This window comes from Thermobia domestica, chromosome 14 (genome assembly GCF_964235325.1).
Source record: "Thermobia domestica chromosome 14, izTheDome1.hap1.1, whole genome shotgun sequence".
Taxonomy (NCBI): Eukaryota; Metazoa; Arthropoda; class Insecta; order Zygentoma; family Lepismatidae; genus Thermobia; species Thermobia domestica.
In genome coordinates, this window is record NC_137467.1 from 83,141,122 (window position 1) to 83,165,899 (window position 24,778).

General features: G+C 36.4%; 1 protein-coding gene across 1 annotated transcript in view; it reads right to left on the bottom strand.

Moving 5' to 3' along the window:
* The window catches only part of LOC145670239 (cytochrome P450 4C1-like), a 231,101-nt gene that overhangs the window by 129,515 nt on the left and 76,808 nt on the right, over positions 1-24,778 (bottom strand). The window contains exon 2 of the mRNA XM_081738635.1: positions 4,822-4,996. Coding sequence (XP_081594761.1) covers positions 4,822-4,996 — 175 coding nt within the window. The remainder of the gene's footprint in view (positions 1-4,821; positions 4,997-24,778) is intronic.

Below are 24,778 nucleotides of genomic sequence, written 5' to 3' on the forward strand. Positions count from 1 at the left end.
TCTGCTTTAATTTTATGAATCTTCTTTATCTATAAATTTCAACGAGTTTATATTAGATTTACATTTTTAAAAAAGGAGATTTACATTCTTTATCATTAAACCAGCCGTCAGGATGACAATTCAGTCACAACAGCGCCGGTCCAAGCCCGGGTAAATGGAAAGGTTTGGAGTCAACAAAGAACATGCAGCTGTAAACATTACGTCAAAACGAATATGATGAGCTCACAAAGTGAATCACTGTTAAAGGCTAGGGTGTTCTCTTTCAAGCGACACGCAGATAAATCGTGCTACAGCTGCCAAAAATTAGCTAGGACTACCGCGGAATGATGACCTCGGTAAAGAATCAAGTCCAAGCAGGAGCACGAAAACAAACGCAGATAAAGTCGGTAATCAAGATAAGAGCGGGCATGAGCAATATGGAAGGGACCGGGACTGGCGGAAATGACGAAGAAAAAACAAAGGTGCGTGCAGAAAACAAGATGGAAGAGTGAGAAAGCAATAGAATGAGGATTTGGATACAAAATATTTTACAGTGAAGGTAGTAAAAGTTTAGGAAATGACGCGGGAATTGTGATGTCTGGAAGGAAAAAGGTTGAACTGCTGGAAGTTCATTGGAAAAGTGATGGGATTATGAAGTTGAAGATGCGGTCGTTAAGGAGGAAGTAGAGATGCTAAGTCTATATGCGCCACAAAGCAAGCTGCTCAGCGTAGTGAAAAGCACGCAACTAGGAGATGTATGCAACGGGTAGTACAGGGAAGGTTTTCATAGAAGATGATTTAAGTGAGCACATAAAAGCAAACAAAAAATAGTATTAATGGGTACACATCGATTATGGCGTGCCCGCGTGGGAGTAATGAATGAAAAATGTGGACTTCGCTTTTGGGCACGACCTAGTTATCATAAAATCATTCTACAAGAAGAAAGAAGAGCACTTAATCACATACAAAGCGGAAAGAACAAGACGCACATCGGTTATCTATTGATTAGAAGGTCACATCTCAAGGATGCAATAGACTGCAAAGTAATCACGGAGCAAGCAGCGCAGTAACATCGCCCACTATGTAGGATTTCAATATGCTGTCGGTGAGAGGAAAGAAATATGAACAAAAGGCGAAGAAAATAAAATGGTTTATTCTGAAAAACGCTGGATAAGGAAAGAGTTTAAGACTAAGGCTTTGCAATGCGATCTCAACCTATAAAGTACAAACAACTAGTGAGAACATAATGCAAAGGTAATTAGGAAGTGCACAAGAGAGATTTTGGGAGAAACATCGGGAAAATTGCTAGAAAACAAAGAAGACTAGTGGTGAAACAATGAAATACAGAAAGCGGAGAGGGACAATAAAGTGGCAAAGAAAAGATGGGATTTAACATTAAAAGAGGCAGACAGAGAAGTGTGAGTACAAAGAAGGCTAAGAAAGTTGTAGCAAGAGCACATCGGGAACTGTCTAGGATTTGGAAACGAAGGAAGGTCAGAAAAAAAGTCCGTAATTTAGCAAAGTGTACGAACAAGCCAACGAAGGACATATCACACATGAGACAGATCAAAGATTCGGAAGGAAAAATACTGAGAACGGAAAGCCATGTGAAGATGAAATTGAAGGAGTACCGGTATTTACAAAAATTTTTAATTTCGGAAAACGATAGGTTTGCGGAGGAAACAAGCAACTAAACTGGGAAAGAATAATACGGATTTATGCTAGAAAGATCGACGACAGATGTAATATTTGGATTACGACATTGATGAGAAAATTAGGGCTTTATGTGGTTTTATTGATTTGAAGAAAGCCACGAGAAGAATTAGAGAGTTATTTGTGGAGAAAGAATATACTGGAGAAGTACATCAGATTGATTAGACCAGCATTTCTCAAACTTTTACATTCATGGAACCCTTTCAAGTCCAAAATAAAATGGCGGAACCCATGAAAATAATATTTAATTATTCGACAATTTATAATAGTAATGTCAATCTTTTGACGATAATACTTAGTGACTTATCTAAATTCTAACCCATTTGACTTCCGTTTTCATGTTCGTTTCCTTGATATTGGTTTGTACATCGAAAAAAGTTCAAACAGTTGGAATTTCCCATTTGGAAAAGGGTAAAGTCCTCCCAGAAGATTTTTTTCTGAATTTCGAAATATTTTTTGTTACAGTTCGAAAGAAGTGTCGGAAAGGAGCTTTCATCATTTTCGATTTTTTTCAAAAATTCATATACATTTTAAATTATTGCGGTTCAAGCTTACAAAAACAAATTCTGAAGGACCCAAAATTCAAACCAACTTTCAGACGAGATAAAGACTTGTGTGTGTGTGTGTTTTTTTTTAATTCGCTTCCTCGAGATTGGTTTATATGGAACCCAAAGGAACTCTTTGCGAAACAAATGGGTTCCGCGGAACACACTTTCAGAAACTCTGAATTACACATATACAGGGACGCATCAACAAGGGTGAGGAGCAGTGCAGAGAAACACAGATACTCGAAATGAATATAGATATGCATCAAAGTTCAGCGCTAAGCCTTATTTTATTTACAAAATGCGCCCATGAAGCAATCGAATTATATAAAGACAGCGAGCTCTCTAAATATATATGGCGCCCACGGACCACAGAGCACTATTCTATAGGTCAAAATAAAGCGAAAATATTATAGAATAGAATGCCCTAATAGGGGCCTCCTTGAACCGCTATGGGTAATCAAAATTTCACTATGTGGCAACATCGCATATTAACTTAGAACTATTAGCATAGCTCTACAAATCTATCAAATAGTTACATCGATTTTAGAGGTAATAATTTGTGCTAGTGTCAACGTCTATTAACTTTAACTGTCATCTGGCAAGAATCGATGTAATTATTTGGTGAGACAAAGAGGCAATCTTCCGAGTGGCACACGCCGGCGTCTCCTTGCCCAAAAAAGGGAAGAATGAGCAAATCCAAAGTGAAAACGATGCTCATTGTCTTTTTTGACATTAAATGCATCGTCCATCATGAATTTGTTCCTCCTGGACAAACCGTCAACGCCAAGTTTTACGTGGAAGTGCTCAAGAGACTCAAACGAAGGGTCAATCGGGTCCGACCAGACATCGGAGCCGACTGGAAGCTGCACCACGACAACGCCCCAGCTCACACCGCCTTTCTTGTGAACATCTACCTGACCAAGGCCGGCATCCCAACGCTTCCGCAGCCGCCCTACAGCCCAGATGTGGCCCCCCGGACTTTTTTTTGTTTCCTCGCCTGAAACGCCCGATGAAAGGCAAGCATTTTGAGACGACAGAGGGGATCCAAGCAGCTTGCACCGGAGAATGACTTCCGTGACGCCTTCAATGCTTGGAAATCGCGCTGGCAGCGCTGCATCGACGCAGAAGGAGCCTATTTTGAAAGTTTTTAAAGAATTGTAACGATTGGCTCAATAATTTTTTTAAAATCGACTCAGTCCTATTACTTTCCGGACAAATCCTGTATATATATATATATATATATATATATATAGTATATTACTTTAGTACAACAACACTGGAAATACCTTTGTATAAATATCCCGTTAGTTCCTGATGCAGTTTGTACCTGGTGCATCTGATAAGCCTGAGACAAACGCATGAAACGTGAAGTCGTTATACGAAACAACAACATCGAAATAGAACATTTTAACATAAAGTTTCTTGTTACAAATTTAAATCTTTTACCGGAACGTTACAGATGGTGAGTACACCGTATGGTGGTGTAGCATTATCAAAATATCAGGTGTATTAATAGTACAATCGTGGATGATAAACGAAACACGGTCAGAACTACCTCGAACGTCAAAGAATGAGGAAAATGTGGAGAAATTTCATCCTCTGGTGAGAGCTGATAGACATGTGGCCACGCTGGAGCTATTAATCATACTTCAGATGAAAGAAGAAGACATTGTTAGATTAATTTTAATAACAGATGTGAAAATGAAAGTGTGTACTTGTTTTGCATAATGCTTTGCATTTTCTACAGAGCATAAAAAAAAAAAAAAAAAAAAAATAGGAAAGAGCTCAGTGAGGATTTGGTGGCTACTCCAGTGAGACTTTCTAAAGTGCACTGTAATGGCTGTGAAATCTGGCGTTGATTACGACGACTTCACACTGCATGTATTTGTCGTACGCTTACCTAGATACAAACTGCATAAAATCGGTTTAAACAGGCACTATTAAGAAGTTTAGACAAACAGATTTCCAGTGTTGCCATAGTAAGGTAACATTGTTAAGGGAGTTGGCTGTTTTGTGAAGGTTCGATTACTTTGCGGGTGCACTCTGTAAGAAGTAGGCGGGGAATTTGAAGGAAGAAGATTGATGACGACATTGTCCAATGTGGCGAAACAAGAGAAGAGATAGAAAGTAAAGTGTAATAATGAGGATGGACTAAGGAAGAAAAAGGGATGAAATGGAACTGAAGAAGTCGAAATACATGTGTAACAAGAAAGTAGAAAACGATAGGAACGACTTTAAGATGGGCGGGGATGTAATCAAGAAAGTGGAGGATTTCAAATGTCTAGGAGCAACAGTGGATGAGCATGGGACACGGAAAAGGATATGGTGTCCAGGAGATTCACGCGGGACGGTCGAATTGGAGTCTCAGGAATATTATGCAACAAGAAAATCTCGATCAAGCTCAAGAAAAAAAACACACACACACACACACATTGTTTCTGTTTCCAGTACTTGAACGATTAAAGGGTTGTGCCCATTTGTGATCCTTCCCAAATCTGTGCCCGCATAGGGTTGTTGATTTATACTAGCTACTAAACATATAAGTTCATATTATTAATATAAGAAAATTATGAGAGCTTACCATCTAAATCAAGAAACAGCAACATGTTTCCTATAATTGGCAGAGGGAAGGGCCCGGGAATTTTTGATAGGTACCATAACTTTCTTATCCACGATCTCTGAACGTATACGAAAAGCAGGATTATTACTGCTAACCCTGCACACCACACTGCTGAAGGAACAGCCAATACATTTCCCTGAAACACAAGAGATACAGTAATTAATGCACTGGGAGCTATATAGTAAATATTGCACAAAGTGTTCAAAAAAATACATAATAAAATTTCAGGAATATAAATAGCAATTTCTCACATACAAAAATACGTGAGGTCATAGCACTCAGAACGAGATTGATCGTCAGCACTCCATCTCACTACGTTTAAAGCGCCCAAAGCAACTCGAATACTTGTGTCCGGCTCCTAATACCCCTCTTGAAAGCCTGTTGAAGCATTTGACAAGCTTCTTGTTGCCGATTTTGCAAGCAGGAAGCAAAATTTCAAACATACTCCTTGTTCCTTTAAATCTGTCAGTTAAACAATATGCGTGAATAATATATTATTGTTTCGTATGAAGCACGCCACACTTGGTACAATTGTACCAAATTCAGCCCTTTTTGTCATTCATGAGTTGGTACCGCGCTGGCATTTTCAGCCCGTTTTGTGAAAATGTTAGCACAATTTTACCCAAATCAGCACCATTTAACAAATAAACGAGAATAAGGCACATTAATTTATATTTTATTATAACGTACTGTTTACACACGAACTCGGAGATGATTCATTTGTTCTTCGTTTTACATATTTTTTCATATATGACAATAATACCGTTTTGATTTATTGGTCACTTTGAAATAGAGGCGCGTTTGGTTTCCTTACAATACATATGTTTGGTTTCCTTACAATACAAGATGATAACTGTTTTTCCTTTTAATTAGCTTCCTCTGTTATACTTTCTACGTGCGAGAAAAAAAAATCATTTACTTCCACGTTTTTTCGTGGTCCTCCTATTTGTATGTTTGTAAAAAGAGCACTTTTTTGATTTGCACTCTTGGAAGAGAGGAGAGCCATGTATTACACTACTCCAGTGGCGTATTTAGGGGGGCTTCCGGGCTTAAGCCCCCCCTTCGAAATCTTACTTACAATAGTAAAGTATATGAAATATCTTGTAGAATTTTCACATTTTCAGGCAAATCCCCCCCCGAAAGTTAGCAAAGCCCTACCCGAAACAAAATCATAAATACGCCACTGCACTACTATAAAATAATGAATTCAGCCCTTTTTGTTTCAATTTGGTACTATTTTTCAGCCCACTCCAGAGCTAGGACTGTGGCAACACTGACGTAACATGCATCAAAGTGTGTGTGTGCTTTTTCGCGAGTTTGGTCGTGTGTCGGCCTTTTACTCCCCCCCCCCCCCTTGGAAAAAAATTCTGCGAGTGTTTCAAGCTCCACTTTTTCTGTTCAGTTCACTTTTATTAACAACAACGTTCTGTTTCTTTCATTGTAAAACAAAGAAGGAAGAGTAAGTAAGGTTACCTGAGTGACGATAATGAATTACACAACTGAGAGGTTCAGACGAGATTTTAATCACCACATTGATCTTAACACTTTATCTTGTTAATTACAAAATATTATGCAAATTGCATTGCATTGCATAAAAGAAGTAAACGAGTTTGCACATAATGGTTTTGACCTTGTAACTGCCACTTGCCGTTTAGCAGTAGCAGTACACGATCTGTAAAAAGTATCCGTTTCAATATAAATAATGTGACCACAAGATGGCGCGATACCTGCTATTGAGAGTTACTGCAATATCTAGTAAACACTGACGGAAAAGAATATTTTTCTCAATTTTCATACTTATTGATTTAATTTCAAATTCGTTACTAATTACTATAATAATCAGTTACTATTGACTTTCAAACATAATCAGTAGCGTAGCCAGGATGTGTGTTTGGGGGGGGGCAAGTGCTGTTATAGGTACATATAGAAAATTTACAAACAAAAAAATATATAAACATAAAAATATATAAAAAATTACAAACATCAAAGTACTAAAGTACATTGTCGGACCTCTTTGGGGGGGCCCGGCCCCTCCGGGCCCCCCTTCCCTACGCCACTGGAATAAATAATTATTACTCAACGTAAGTTTAAAAGATCTATAGAAATAAAATGGTATATTCGTTTACACTCCAGTAATTAAAACAGTCAATATCAGAAAAAAAATGTGATATAATTTATACATAATAAACATGTAAGTTTTGTTCTTCATGTGGTCTTCTGTCTCGGTCGGAATTCTGCCAGTACGTAAGAACAGAATGGTAGAAAATGTTCTGCATCGATACTGCATGAGATTCGCTAATGTACACATTTTTAAGAATATTGTTATCATTAATAATTCACTATGATGACAATTGACATTTAAAAAACGCGGCAAATTCTGAAATGACATGAAATTGCAAATTTGAATTGTATCTCCTACTTGATCAAATTCTGCGCATGTTAATAGTCTACAATACCAACAGCAATGGACTGAAATACTGTGACGTAACATCTATTTAGTTGCAATTGTGGCAAGGACAAAGCGAAAATAGGGATGTGTTAATTTTCGGATTGCAAATATTGGAGTAAAAGCTACTTGTATCTTTTTTTTTTTTTTTTTTTTTTTTTTTTTTTTTTTTTTAAGATTTGCAATGAATGGGATAAAAAATAGTGAAAGCAACTGTCGACACCGACAACGTCTCGGAGGTGATTTCTGACACCAAGATAAGAAAAGAAGTATGCACCAACCTGGGAGCACAAATGCTTCTTTTCGGAGTTATGGGCTGCCGAAAACATTAAAAAGAATGAACTTCAAAGATTCATAGCTCCAAAATTATGGAACCTACCGTAATCGGGTCAAGCCTTCACTTAGAAACTAGTGTGTGTCCTAACCAATTATCCAAGTTTCAGAATCCTGCGGTACTTCTGCAGCAATTTTTATGAAGGTAGTTGGTGAGTACTTCAGATTATGTGTCTGTAGCTAAACTTCCTCTATAAAAATTGTTCAGCGAGTAACTTAGGATTCTGAAACATATATTTTTAGATAACGCACATATTAGTTCCTAAGTGAACTCTTGACTCGACTACGGTAGCTGCCATAGTTCTGGAGCTATGGACCTTTAAAGTTCGTTGTTTCATGTTTTTAGCAGCCTATAATTTTGAAAGGAAGCATTTGTGCACCCAGGTTGATCTATATACTTTTTGTCTTAACTTGGCGTCAGGAATTAGCTCCCAAACGTTGTCGATGTTGTTTTGAAACACCCTGTGTATATGACAAGCATTGAAAGTGAAATGAACAAATTTACATGTTTTGTGAAATATCGCCCCTAATATCGTAGATTTAGTTTACAGTGTTTATACATTATGGAGTTACATTAAGGGTTAAAATGTACCACCTTGATCATCGTCGGATATTAAATTTTAGTACAGTAGATCGTCGATTATCCGAAGTAATTGGAGGAGATGGGTGTTCGGAAAACTGGTTTGTTCGGATAATCGAACTGTACTGTACTGTACTGTATTTCTACAGCCAGTGCCAAACCGAGAGAAGTGTGCTGATTGTTGAAACACAGCGACTGGCGGCTTGGCCGGTCAGCAGCGCCTTATGAAGGCCCCATTAGAAGCAATGTTCCGCCAGCGGTGGCTGAGTGCGGCGACTACTGTGGGAAACTTGGTTTGGGAGTGAGGGGAATGATGGACGGTAGGGTGGGAGAGTAACAGGTGCGAGCGAGTACACGGTTCGGTTAAGCGGTCGTTCGGTTGACCGACGTTCGGATAATCGACGCTCTACTGTAATTCTGGAAAATTATGGTTTAGTAGTGTTGGTATTACATATTATAAATTGCAACTGTGAACACAATTACTCTTTAACAACTGTTCAAATTCTGTGTTGAAACCACTTATAATTGGATGTTTTCTTGTACTGCCAGTACATGTCATGGACACATTATTTTAAAGTTAATAGAGAATAAATTGAAAGGTCCTATGCATGTTCACAGATCAAAAAGTGGTCCAAACTGAAAATTTTACTATTATTATTGTTTTGTTGCAAGTGTAGATTTGTCTCCATGTTGCTAAGAGACAACATATAAATGTGTCAACAGAATTAGCATTTTTCTAAGGGTAAACAAATCACTTTCGTTTCACAGCGTGAAACTACAGTAAACTTCCAAACTATGGGAATTCAATACTCAAATTTGAAGCAGTGCGTCTATAACTACTGGTTGCAACAGATTAAGAAGATCAAAGATAAGAACCTTACCTTCGGACGCTGAATTCATATTAAAAAAATTAATACTCTCCATATCTTACTGTTTTCTGTTCTATGAGGATAAAGGCTGAAAAGGAAAATCGTTAATTTGAACCACTTCCGGAATGAATAGAGGCTTAAGGGAGAAGATGGAACCTACTCTTGGGAAGCTGAGCCAATTGCAGAACACTGTTTTTCGATATATTTTACAGTTTTTGCTCTATTGTATTAGTATTGCAACCGGAAGTAGTAGTAAATTTCAATAGTAGTAAATTTCAAAATTCAAAAGTGTATAGTTTTAATATGGTCAGAGATACAGAAAATTAAAAAAAAAAAAAAAAAAATAGAAGCCATTCATATTGAAGGAAAACTCAAAAAGTTTTGTCCAGCAAATTTTCATACTTGAACAACCACCGGTGACGGCACTAGTATCGCCGATAAACAGGAATGGCGTCGGCAATCGAAAAGGCGCAATGCGTGTGGTGGTTTACAGAGACAAAATGTGTTGTCCAAGTTCAACGAAACTTTCTATGTGTTTACCACAACGATCCTTCATCACGCAACAGTATCCAGGCGTGGAAAGATCAATTGGGGAGTGTAGTGAAACAACACAGCGGTGGTAAATCGCGTGTGTCAGAAGAAAATATGGAAGCAACAAGATAGTGTTTCTCACGTAGCGCGAGGAAGTCAATTCGCGCAGCGAGCAGGCAATTGGCAATTCAAAAATCAACTGTGCACGATGTGGTACACAAACGATTACGTTTACGCGCGTATAAGGTGTAATTGTTCCAAGAAATTAAGCCCAACGATAAGCCACAGAAAGCAGCAGGCTACTGAAATTCTGGACAGGATTGATTATGACCATAATTTCCTATTGAACGTTGTTTTCTCTGATGAGGCAATTTTTCACTTGTCTGGCTGTGTTAACAGACACAATATTAGGATATGAGGATCTGAGAATCCGCATGTGTACATATCACATTCTAGAGACAGTTTCAAATTGAAATGAAATGAAATCTTTGAGTTTTACGTCTCACGGTTATGCCGGTTAGGCTAAAGGACACGATGATTATGAGAAATGAATGAAATGGTGGAATGAAGAAAGTGGGAGGAAACGGGAGAATCCCGAGAACCAACGCACACGGTGTTTGTCCACCACAAAGTTCACTTGACGGGAGCAGGGTTTGAACCCGGGACCCCATGCACCAGAGGTGAACGCTCTACCACTGAGCCACCGCGGCCCCCAGTCCCAAATTGAATGTTTGGTGTGCTTTAACACATAATGCAGTTATAGGCCCCTTCTTTTCATAGAGCAAACCATAACAGGAAATGTGTTCTTACCTCAAGTGATATTCCAATTGGATGGTACCCTGCCACATTGGAGCTTACAAATGAGGGACTACCTTGATACTGAATTTCCTGTCCGTTGGATAGGCCGTGATGGGCCAATTAGGTGGCCTTCACGCTCTCCTGATGTTACCCTCTGGACTTCTTCCTATGGGGGTATGTGAGAGACCTTGTGTATTCTGGTGAAATGGTGCGTAACCTTGATGAACTGAAGAACAGTATTAGGAATGCCATTGCTTCAGTAACACCTCAGGTGTTACAGACTACTTGAAGAGAGATTGAGTTCAGGCTAGATATTGTAAGAGTTACAAATGGAGCTGACGTGGAGTTACACAGAGTTAGAATCACTTGTAAGCAAGACCAAATAAATTTTTTGAGTTCTTCTTCAAAATGCACGTTTTTTTTTCTTCTGTATCTCTGACCATATTAAAACTATACATTTTTAAAAACCGTCAGTCCCATTCCGGACATCCTGTACATTCCTTCTCACATATATGTAATAATCTTAAGCTAGTTTTATACTGTATCTGTCATAATATCATTCTAAGAACTAGTTTTGCCATAAAGTCGAAAGTTGTTTTCAGGTTGGGTGGAATTCACAAAGCTACCATGTAAAAATTAAAGCTAATTGTTGTACCCCTTTTTTTTATTTTTTTTTTTTAGATGGGAGGATTGATGGTATATGGCTTAAGGATTAGCGAATACTGATAGCGGTCTTTAAAAAAGTATGAAGTAGTAATGATTGATTGCTTATCAAATGAGTATGTAGAATGTCTGTTGGTTAAAATGATATGCGAAAAAGTAACTATATATATTCTGTTAGTATATTTTATACTGGAGTCACCTATTGAAAAATATGAGGAAGTGTTCGACTTAATTGATTCAAAATGTCCATCAGGTTATACCCTTCTCATATTTGGTGACTTCAATTTATCGGACGGAAATTTCAATGACTACAATAGTTATCTCAAAATTCCGGTCAAACTACAATGCATTAAAAATTTTATATCATTTAACAATTTACAGTAATTTAATAATGTACATAATAAGTTCGGTAAAACTCTTGAATTAGTTCTAAGTAATTTTGATCACGTAAAAGTTAGCAAAGAACCTTATCCCTTTGTAAAAGAAGATGAACATCACCCAACTTTGAACGTTGAAATTCAATTAGGTCGTCTAAAACAAGCAAAATCTAAGCGAAATGTGACAGGATATAAGTTTAGAAAGGCAGACTTCAAAAAACTTTACACTGAACTTAGGCGGGAAAACTGGGAGTACCTTACAGGATACAGAGATGTAGACGAAGCTGTTAAATACTTTTACGACACTATAGATACAATATTTGATCTCTGTGTTTCAAAGAAAACAAAAGCTCCGCAAAACTATCCAACGTGGTTCACTTTGGATATAATTAAGAAAATTAAATCAAAAACATATCATCATAGGAAAATAAAAAAGAGGGAGGGAATAAAAGTTTCGATCAACAAGAGTTCAACAGATTACCGAGAGAAATTAAAAATGAGGTACGAAATGTGTATAAGAATTTTGTATTAATGTCTGAGGCATCCTTAGAACAAAATCCATCCGAATTATGGAATCTTGTAAAAAAGTAAGACAAGGCATTTAAATGCTGAATTTTTATCTAATAATAGTAAAGAAATAAACAACGATGTCAAAATCGCTAATGAGTCTGCGGACTACTTTCAGTCTGTATACAGTAAAAGTAAAGACAATATAACGGAACAGTCAGTGTAAGTAGATAACGGTCTAAATATATTGTGTATACCATCTATAGAAATGCAGGAAATTGCTAATATAATTTAAAAAGATGAAATCCAAAAGAGCGGTAGATCCCGATGGAATCCCAAGCTATATTGTAAAGGGTTGTATAGATCACTTCCTAACACCGTTGAAAATCAGATTTAACCTGTCAATTAAATCTGGAAAATTCCCTAATGTGTGGAAAACAAGAGTTTCACCTATCCCGAAATCGAATAATAATAAGAGAGAAATTAAAATCTATAGACCCAAATCAATCTTAAGCACCTTTGCTAAGATTTATGAAACAGTCTTATACCAGCGGATAATAGCACACGTGCGGTCATCCATATCAGAATCACTACATGGCTTTCTTACAGGCAGGTCAACGGTGACAAATCTTAGTCTAATATCTACCTTTATAAGTAAAACACTAGATTTGGGGGATAAATAGATGTGATATACATAGATTTCACGAAAGCGTTCGACAGCGTAATTCATAATAGATTGCTCAGCAAGCTTACACAATTTAGCTTCAGCAGCGAACTTATTGATCTATTTAAATCTTACTTGGGAAAACAGAAAACAATTCGTCGTGTACAAAGGTTGTAAGTCTCAGGAGTATGTACAACTATCAGGGACGCCACAAGGGTCAAATTTAGGGCTATTGTTGTTTCTACTGTTTATCAATGATCTACCGCGAAGTATACAAAACTCTCACACGCTGATATTTTCAAATGATGTTAAAATTTTCATGGCAATATAAACATTAAATGACTGTAAAACAGGCCCGTATCCAGGGGGGCGTGGCCCCCCTAAATTTTTGCTGGCCCCTAAAATTTTCAAGGTAGGCTTGCAAATGAACTATAATATGGTGATGAACTATAATATGGTGATGAACTATAATATGGTGTCGCCATATTATAATATGGTTGGATCGGCCCCCCTAACTTCAGCCCCCCCCCTACATTTTGGGCTGGCTACAGGACTGCTGCAAAATGCTTCAAAACGACTTGAATGAACTGATGGAATGGTCCAAAGAGAACATCATAAACGTGAACACTAGCAAATGCAATGTAATGTCCTTTACAAATCGCAAAACCCCTCAGAAATTTTCGTATGAGATGAATAGCATCACTTTACCAACCTCGGATACTGTCAGGGACTTAAGGGTAATGTATGACAGAAATTTCACATTTAACAATCACATAAACCAATTGATTGATCAGGCTTACAGAAACCTTGGATTCATCATAAGATCAGTAAAGAGTTTAGTAGTATTACAGTTATTCGAAAACTATATGAGCACTACGTTCGTATAAAACTCGAATACGCAGCCACTATATGGAACCCTTACACAAAAACAAATATAAATAATATAGGAAAAATTCAGAATAAATATCTAAGGTACTTGACATATAGGGAGACACAAGTATACCCGAAGACATATAATAGTCAATCTTTAAATTTAAACTTTAATACATTAAGTCTAGAACAGCTACGAATAAGTTGTTTCTATATAAGTTATTTAATAATAAAATCGACTTCGCCAATTTACTGCAGGAATTTAAAGTAGGCACTCCTACAAATGTAACTCGTCTTGATAATTTCAATTTCTTTTATTGCGACGGATTACTTATTGAACGCAAACAAGAAGTCACCAGTATGGAGATTGAGTACAACTAACAATAGGTTAACAAAATATACAATAGATTTGGATATTAATGTTAACAGCGTAAGTCAATTCAAGACAGTTCTTTGTAATGTAATAAGAAATAATTGTAGATGAAAGACCATTCGTGATATTGCAACCACATTATAAGTGCATTATAATATGAATGTATGAATGCTGTAGTTGCTTAATACATGTAACGGACACTGTAATTGGGTTATGTGACCTGTTGCCTCTAGAATAAATAAATAAATAAATAGGTTGATGAGATCAGTGATTTCGGTATATTTATTTATCACAAACCTGGACATTTATAGTCTTTGCGATCATTTTCATAAATTGCAATGAGGCATACAATTAAATATTACTTAAATGTTATGTATTAAATAAACTTTAAAGTAAATTAAAAATATAACAGATACATAATGCGGAAATTAGGATATTTGCACCCACTTATTCAGCTCGCTGTAAAATACAGATTCAAATTGTGTTTGAGATTTCTAATACATTTAACAAGTTTTTTTTTTTTTTTTTTTAATTTATTGAGTTTTCCCACCAAGCACACCATACTCCATACCACTTTTATTTTATTTTACTTCATTTTAATTATTTAAGGAGTTCACTACACATAGCAATCTCGCAGAAGCGTATCTCTGCTTCCCAGACAGAGCTTCATCTATTAGCACGAGTGTTTACTATTACACAAACGTTTGCTGCTTAGCTTTAAATAATACTACACTTATGAACAACGCATCGGGCAGTCCATTGACGAAATTTCTATCTTGTTATATATAGTCTATCGTAACGTATATTCCTTCTTTTGTAGTAAGTTTATGGGAAACCCTAAAAATTAGCTCAAGTCTTGAAAATAAAGGTAATTAAATAGATTGTAGTTTAAGCGTATGTGAAACATGTTAAAAGTACCTCAGACTAGAACAAAATGTATTAAAATGCTTGAACGGAAATAACAGCTGATCTAGTTATTTTAGCATGTCTTCCTTTCGGGATTGTATCTCATCGACGATTACGTTTTTATGGCGTTTAATGTATGCAGTATATTTTAATCTGGGGAAATACAGTTAATCTCTGAAACGGCATTTAAAAAACATTTACCTTGCATTAACTCAACGAAACCAAGATTTTACGTTGTACAGTTTTTCATTATTATTATTACTATAATAATTCCTTCCGGCAAATCAACTTACCTTGTAGACCTTGACACCTTTTCATTTCCTTTTGTCATGTTCGTGAAAAACTTGTTTAATTTGCTTCAACATAATTCATTTAATTTACAGACTTTTTATTATTATTGATGTTCCCACCTAGCCAAATTAATACAGTATCTGGGTTTGGGTTCGGTTCCCAGTAGAGGTTCATAATTTTTTGCTGACGGATGGCTTAGAAGTAACCTTATTTAATTAAAAAGGTATTAGTAAATACTGTATAAATAGAAATGATTAAGAATATAGAGGAACATTATTCGAAGACTTAAATAAAGAGGTCTTAAGTAGAGAAATGTATGTGTAAACACGTAATTTGGGACACAGTATGTTGTTAGATCACCGTGGAAACATATCATCAACTTACAGAAACCATGCCACACCGTCCAGGTCGTCCTTCGAGCAAAAGGTGGACTAACAAAGTATTAAGGTAGGTGGTCGCAATTCAGTGAGCATTCAGTGTATACAGTGAAACCTGTCTATGTTGACCACTTTCGGTTCCATTGAAAAGTGGCCAACTTAGACAGATGGCCAACTTACAGAAAATAAGTGTGATTGGTGTATTTTTAGAATAGGATTTCTAGTATTACTTGATAGTAATATTTTAATAAGCAATGGCACCACAGCTACTTTTAAATAATGTATAGTATATAGAGTAATCATAACAATATACAGTACAAGAAAAAATTACTATAGTATGTTTAATGGTGGTTCATTCTAGACGTATTTCTTGATTATTTTTGACACAGGCACATTCTAATTTTGTACTTATCTACCTCTTGTTAATGAGCTACAAGTGTTTCCCTCGCAGCAAAAGATGTTTTGAGAAAATTGTAAGGGAATTCATATCACATAACCTCCCCTACCTTTCGAGAAGCCGTCGAGTGCCAATGGTTGACGATTGAGATAGTTAGCTTTAACCTTGAGAATTTTCCGGAATTATTAAAGCTCCCCACTGATAAAAGTAGCCGACATAGTTAATGGTTTTACCAAAACAGACAGGGTAAACAAATAAGTACAACCATTTCCTGAATTCCTGTACGTGCTTTTTCTTATTCACATCTTCCTTCACCACCTCTTTATCAGGGTAGTGTTGTGGTCATTGACCACCAAGAACAAATCGTAGAAATCTATGATTCTTTGTCTCTAGTCACAAATACAGAACTCAAGACGAACCAGGCCAAGATGAGCAGGTGGCCAACTTAGAGAGATGGCCAAGTTGACAAGTTTTACTGTATATGCAATCTAAATACATCTGTAGTAACTTAAATAATTTTACACTAAAACGATAAGCTAGACCAAGGGACCAAGATATTTTAATTCTCGACGAGTTTACGTATCTGTACAAAATTTCAGAGCTGTAGTTGGTATAGAAGTTCGTGTAATTTAATTAGCAAGATTTGACCCCAGCAAGCGAATAAGGCTAAAAAGTAACTGGACAACCATGAATTTTAAAAGATAAAACCACTTTCATTACAAAAATTCACATCTTACACAGAAAAGATGGTATTTAATCAGGTCCGTATCCAGGGGGATCTAGGGGGAGCTGGGCCCCCTAAATTTTTGCTGCCCCCCCCCAAATTTTTGCGGTAGGCTTGCAAATGATGTGTAATATGGTGATGAACTATAATATGGTTGAATCGCCCCCACTAACTTCAGCCGCCCCCCCCCCTACATTTTTGGGCTGACTACCGGCCTGTATATAACACCATAAAGTTCAATAGTGACTCAGTAAGAAGGTACGCCAATTCTCTGCCTCTGAAATGTTGCCTTTGGAATATGGTGGATTGGTGAAGTACACAACTTTAAAAGCAAGAAGTAATTCTTAGGGTGAATGAATTTTCTTATGTCTTTATCAATGGGCGCACACGAGTTAGTTGATTTCACTCGTATTCTGCTAGTACTACATAATTGAGATTACACAATATTGTAATGTTAATAAGTCCGTAACTCCACTCAATAACTCCTCAATAAAAGTGAATTTTTGAATTCTGTTCTTTGCCATAGAGCGATTATCTTGCCCCTATTCGCTAATGAAATCAATCCGTTAACATCTTCATAGATATCCTATTCTTGACTGTTGAAACAAAGATAGCAGAAGTTACAAATCATGCTGTTAGATGTCAGCACACATCCTCCAGCAGTTGACATCTACCGGACAAAATTGAAACTTCCAGTGCTTGATTCTTTATTCTATCTACCTGAATTTATTTGGTTTAACTCATTTAAACTCAGCCAACCAGTATGTCCTCGGAATATCGTATTGTCCTTCGACTGGTATTTAAATGTGCTTAATGTCATTGTAAGTGCGTGTTATGCAACTTACGTTACATATAAAGTTTGGATTATCATTTACATATGAAAACATACATACATTCTCTCTCTCTCTCTCTCTCTCTCTCTCTCTCCCTCCTCTCTCAAAAGTTACGTTTGATATAAAAATTATTCTCTTTGGTTCCGAAACCTATATCTTCATAACTACCAATCGCATTTCAGTGAAACTTGGCAGAAATATAATTTAGGGCAAGCAATATTTTTGGCGTTCATTTGGTGTACATTAGTTACCCCGCTAGGAACACCGAAATTCGTAAATAACATATTTATCCGGGAAATTTCCCAAAATTAAAGGGTTGTAAGGTATATACTTAGTATGTATTCTACTCTGCATCTACAACTTATATCCAAATCTAGAAATACAAATCCAATCTATCTATCAACAACTAATCTTATCTTCCATGATATTTGCACATAATATCACCTACTTTCCTTAGCAACAGCTAGTGTCCATTTTATGAGCACTTTGTACACATTTTCTATTCCAACAAATACCAGTCTTCCAGTAGCGTAGATATAATTTTTTTCAGGGAGGGCCAATGAAGGGCCCAAAAAAATTTGCGAGGGTCATCTCCAATGAATGAAAAGTTATATTCACATAAATACGTACATACATATATTTGTCTGTATGTTCAAGGTGAATGTTTTCATCTTTGTTGTTCATGGTGTTGTTTTACTCTTTTACAGTGAAAATGTAAAACTTTACTACGTCAAACAACTAGGATACATTAATACAATTGATTTGTAATATAACTAAGTAATTATTTAATCACTGCGTTTAAAATATGTGTGGTTGGTTGATTTACGTGGAAGCAGAGAAACACACTTTTACAGGTAAGAATATAACATATTGGTTCATACCTCTACTTAAAAGAGGATCTTTCTATTCTTGTGGGCAGCATTAAAATTATCAACTTCTTCAAGATCTAACGATTTAGCAATTTTCTTCAATATAAAGTAATCCTAAGTCTTTCAACCTATTATCAATCATTGAATTGCGTATATGTCTTTAATCTTTTCAAACATGAGAATGACCTTTCACATGTAGCACTAGAAACTGGTCAAAGAAATGATACCTAGCTTGTAGGTTTCTGGGAATGCATTTTTGTAGACGCAAAGATCAACGAAATTCAAGAATCAACTTAAGTTTCCTCTCGTCCTCATACAACTTAATTGTGTTTCGGAGGATTTTGAGTTCACATTTGAATAAATCGAAATCACTTACATAATGCTGGGCTATAGACTCCACAATGTTGTAATTTATAAAGTTTTCACTTTTTGGATGTACGGCGGTGATTGATCTAATGATTTTTCTATATGATTCAAAGCGGTTTCCATCTCAGTGATTGCCCTATCAACAGTAGGCAGAAAAATGTCTCTTGAGATATTATCTTTAGAAAATTCGTTTTCTGCCTCCAATGAAGGAAGAGATCCATCCAAAATTAATTTGTGATATTTCGATGGCGAATGTCTAGTTCGATTCCACGAGGAACCCCTATATTCTATCTGTTTCCGGCTCTGGAACTGCAAGACCATTTTCTTTGCATATCTTCAAACATTCATGATAAATTTGTTCGAATGTTGTTCGTTGAGAATCATATTGTCCAGACCTAATCTTTGACAGCGTTTGAACTAGTGAATCTACAAGAATCAAACTTTTCGACATGTCTGCATCTACTTGAGATAAGGCGAAGCTCAAAGTTATAGCATGGCAGCAATCATCTCAAATTTTACCAGACCGAAAACATTCCCACTTGTACAGATCACACTAATTTGCCGGATGGAATGATGAAAGTAAATAAATATCACAAGTTCCACATTTGGTTTAATACCGCATAACAATATAAATAGTTGTTTGGTAGATAAACTGTATTAATAATAATAATAATAAAGTAAAAAGTAATGTACAAGGACGAAAGTGCTTACAATACAAATGTCACACAGAAACAGGAACTGAACTCTAACAGGACACTGATTTGCTGTCCCAACCCACTTTAAATTTTAAGCCTTGCTCTTGAAGCTCAAGTTTCACTTTAAAGTAAACTGTCAATAATTATCATGTATTCTTAATATTTCAGAAAAATGTCTCGATTTCACGCTCTAAAAATATGGTAGCCTAATCAGTGACGAAACTAGACATTTATTGGCCAGGGCAAATTTTGCAATTAGCATTTCCTTCATCTACATCTACACCAATAAACACACTGATTAGTTTGCTGGCGCCCGGGGCAACTGCCCCGGTTGCAGCATCTTGTTTTGATCTGGCCGTAGTTCAATTATTTTTGGTTACTTTCACCCTTGAGCTCCAAAACTGAGTAATGGATGTGCCTTTACTTTATTAAAATGATGAAGTGAACACTCTTTGAAGCAAAAAGAGGAAATGTGTGTTTCTTTCTCTAATATCAAATAGTGTTAGAACAGATATTTCAATCGGGACTCCTTACTGCAAAAGAAGTATACGTGGCCTTTTTCTTTCTTTCGTTTGTTTACCTTCGCTAGGTTTAAGAATTTGACGTGAATTCAAGTGCACTAACATTTTACACCCACACCGAATGGCCAAAGCTCATCGGTAGAACATCAGCTTAAGATTTGGCAGATGATGTGATCGATTTTTCATGATTCATAGATAAATATTTCGACTAAGGAGATTACCAAGATTCTTTCTCGGTATCACTAGGGAAACTTTTATGGTCCTATTGACTCATTTCCATCATTTCTATCCTCTGAGACTCGGATGTTTCAAAGCCTTAAAATAAATTCAAGTGCAGTTGAAATAACTTAACGCTACTATCCTGTAATCGATGCTAAATTAATATTGTTAGTTTTGAGATTAGATTTGAAGGAGGAGAATTAATTAGTATATCCTGTTGTAAATTCATGTCACTACTGATTTGCTGTTCTGCATAATTCCTACAAAGTAGTTTTCTCAGAAATGCATATTTTGACAAAACAAATATAAGTCTGTGATAAAAATAAGTATTCATTCACTGAACTTACTGAATGGAATATCTGTGGACCAGTCCCACAAACTACTGTATATATCTGATTACTAAACATCAGATAACAGAATGATACAACCTGGTCACGGAAGTAACCATCACTTTTACACAAAATAGTATTACTACCGCGACCAAGTTGTATCATCTCGGTATCTTATCTGATGATCAGTAATCAGGAGATTGTAACACCGGTTCTGTGATAAACTTCGAAATTTCTCTAGTAGTAGCAGTTTCGTGATTTAGCTACAGTTGAAATCGTTTAAAAGAAAATACTTCTGAACGATTTATTTATAAAGAATCACTGTTTTGTTGTTAGCCTCATTTTCCCAGACTTTAGTTAGTAGTATAGGTCTACCAAGTGCTGACTCAGTTTTCCTTGGAGATCGCTAGTATCGCTTGTTAACATCGCAGCAGAAGGTTTCTACTGAGTTGTCAACGGCCAAAAGCGTTAGGAAACTAGACGTATCAGAGACAAGACCAGAAGGTAGTTGAGAAGGAGAACCAGTATCAGTAGCAAATAGTAGGTGTTGGTAGTATTTAGTATCTTAATTTTCTCGAACGATTGGGATACGAACAACAGAGAGAATGACAGAATTAATAATAATAAAAAAAATTTGCTCTCTTCTTTTGCTGTATATTAAACAAGACGGCTCGATATTATTCGATAATAATAATAATAATAATAATAATAATAATAATAATAATAATAATAATAATAATAATAATAATAATAATAATAATAATAATAATAATACCAAATTATTTAATGGATTCTATGCATTTGTTCTATATCGCCATAATCAATGGAAATTAATTACTTAGAGTACGAAGACTTCTCTCGTCCAATACAAGTGTAATGTTCTACTGCAATGTTTACTGTTTGTAAGTAAACATCTCATATTTTAGTATGACTTTCAACATTGAAGCGAATGAGAATGCCGACTGATTTTGCTTCTTTTTTTCTGGTTCTATGTCGAAATCAAAGAAAATAACCATAGATAAGGGACAGAGGTTAAAAAGAACGTCCAGATGGTAAGATCAATCCATGAATCTTACAGATTTCGGTGAATTAGATCTTGCTGTACTACAAAGAAAAACGAACCTGGAGCTATTTTACTCGGAATGCAGACTATTGCAACATAGGGTATTCTGCAGTTGGTAACTGTTGTCGAGAGATGTTTCGGTAGTAGTTTCACTTGTGGCCATTATCAATTCACTGTTTGTCGATCTATAGCAGTATCACCCGTGGGGGGGGGGGCACTAGGGAGGCCAAGAATTTGAGCAACGGGGCCTGCCCCCCAGGCCTTCCCTTGGCTCCGCCACTGCAGTCTTCATTGAGCAATACCCGTAAAGAGATAGAAAGACATAGCTTTCTGATCGATTCAATGCCTCAAGAATAGCTTTTATTGACACGTACATGCTAATATTTAAACCTGAATTGGCAGATATATTCGATTTCCTGGTTTGAACAGTGATCGACCAAAGAAAAACGGTAATACAAAGCGAAAAGCTATTTTCTGATTTCGATATAGTGTCGTAAGAATACATTGTGTTTCAGCCTTTATCTTTCTTTTTTTTTTTAAAAAAAAAAGGTGTAGGAATCTGCACAATTTCCAGTTTTCAATTCTTATCCCGTTAGAGAAAAACCGACAATAGATAACGATTTTGTTTGTTTGTTTGTTTGTTTCGTATTGATTCGTCTCTCCATTTCTGTCTGAACTTAGGTCTATTCCTCTATTGCAATCGGAAACAATTCACCTACTACTTCCGGTTTCAATAGTAAATCGCCATAGTTTGGAGGTCTAACTTAGTTTTACTATATGGAATGCAACTTACTTTAAAAAAAAAGTTTCATCCTTATTAAGACCATACACTTGCCACTCGAACGCTAGTCGCAAGCACTTTATGGTAGACAAACACCGTGCTCGTGGGTTTTCTCGGGGTTCTCCCGTTTCCTCCCACTTTCTTCATTCCATCATTTCACTCATCTCTCATCATCACCGTCTCCTTTAGCCTAACCGGCATATACGTGGGACGTAAAACTTACAGATTTCAGTTTCGTACTAGTTGCCAACGATTACTTTTTCCTTTCATTTTTCATAGAAGATAGTCATGTACGCAGAATTTCCGAGAGGGATCCGAAACTTTTGGAGGGGTCCAAATTCAATGTGAAGATATATTATGCTAAAAAATTGTAAAATAAACCCTAAAATTAGACTAAATTTACAGTAAAGGTGTTGGAGGAGTCCGGAGCCCCAGGGCCCACGACCTGCGTACGTCCCTAATAGTAGGTTACACCGTTCTTTTGGTAAAATACGTTTTGGATGTGTATTATACTATACTAAGGATACCCCCCCCAGAAAAGCAACAAGTAGATTGAAAATGTCGAGTGTAAATACGCTTAAATAACACTTATTCTCTTATGTATTTATTTACACATGTTTCTGGGCATAACCGGCACTCATCACTTTTGAGGGATGACGCCCCTCGGCGAACACACTATCTGGGGAAGCAGAGAAGAAAGAAAGGAATGGAGAACAAAAAGGGGCCTGGGACCTGCATGTTAGGTACTATCCAGGCATTTGCCTCCTGTGGATAAGGAAAACCCAGTAGTAAACGTCATTCAGCATGGTTGGCCTGAAAAAGCTGTTAGGGTCTACACCTTTTCGACCAAGTGTCCCCAACAAACACTTATCCTCTTTATTGAAATAATTTCGTATAATGTTCGTTATACTTTTACAGTCTTTGTATATGATTCCTGTAATTCCTCGTGGCTATGTGGATAGTGTATGCGTCTTTGGTATGAAAGGTCCGGGTTCGATTCCCGGCGGGAGTTCATGTAGTTCGGATCCCACGTTAAGCTGTAGATCCACGTCTCATACAGCCTAGCTGCTGAACGGGATGCTAAATTCAAATCCAATCCAATATGATTCTTAACAGATTTTGTTGTGCTTTTTATACCGTGTATTTTTTAAGTATTTTATTTAGTGCTAAGAGATGGAAACAGCAGACTTTTGTACAAAATATAGTACTTTTTGTCTGCAATTGTGCTCAGAGATATTTTACTCAACGGGTTCTTTCTAAAAAATGCATGGCTTATTATGAATTTTAAACTATTATGTATTCAAGAAGTAAATAACTATTGCTTAATTAAATAAATGTTAAATTGCAAAAGGGAGTTAATATTGTCTTAATATAAAAAATATGATTTTTTGGACTGCGAACAACTTGGTTTATAAATGGAATGATAATGGATTGTAAATCAAATAACGTTAAGAAAACGGGTACATTTGTAAACTATACTATACATAAATTTGGGAAGTCTCTGATCGTCTGTCGCCAGATACACGGAGAGCAAAATCCGTAGGTTCCCGATATCGGCGGCATTCTTGATGTTGCTCCTCCCACGACTGAAGAACTGCAGTCTTTGTGCAGATTTTCTGTACTGCGTTCAAAATGATTTTTTTTCTTTTTAACATCCGTCCCCTCCCCACTTTAGGTTAAAGTGCACAGATAATGTAAGTGAATAACGTGAAACTAATTTTTTGTGCTCTTGCACTAAGAATCGAACCCGAGACCACGAGCACCGAAGGCACAAGTACTAGCCACTTACGAAAATCCTGACTTATTTCCTCTTTCTTCTGTGGACTATTGGATTCGACAGGGACTCGATCACAGAAACATCGAGGACAGTTAAAATTCCATCCATGCTACTACAGAGGGACTCGAAACCTCAATGGATTTTGCCCTATGCTCAGTAGTCTAACGCCTTAGATAGCTTGGTTACATCCACCAGCAAAGTATATCGTGATTAGCAGCGAAACATCTAAGATTGCTCGACTACGGTGCGGGGAGGTCGCACTGCATTGGAACCAAATCAGCGTCGGCGCCCGGGGCGAAGTAAAATTCGGTGCTCTCTGCTCTTATCTCTTTAAGCTTTTCCCTTTTTTTAAAAAAAAAACATAAAATAAGCAGCTTTTGTTGTTATACTATGCTTAATTTTTATCAAACTGCTTGGATAAACCATTCCAACAGCCAAAGGCGATCATTATGTATTCTTTTACAAATAAGAGCTGTTTTAAAGAGGCTTATTTTGGACCTTTTGTTAAACTTGAAAAAATTATCTTTGGTTGGTAAACAGATCTACTTGGAAAACAGTTATGGAAATGTTTTAAAATATTCGAAATGGGTGATAGCATTTATTTCCAGTGATAAACTTTTGAAATGTTTTTCTGTGTGTGACCACACAAATAGCACTTTAATTTCGATTCTTTTAAGGTTAAAAAAAAATGTGAAATGAAAAAAAAAAAAAAAATCAGCAGTAGTGATGAGTCTGAAGAAGACGAAATTCATTAAGTTC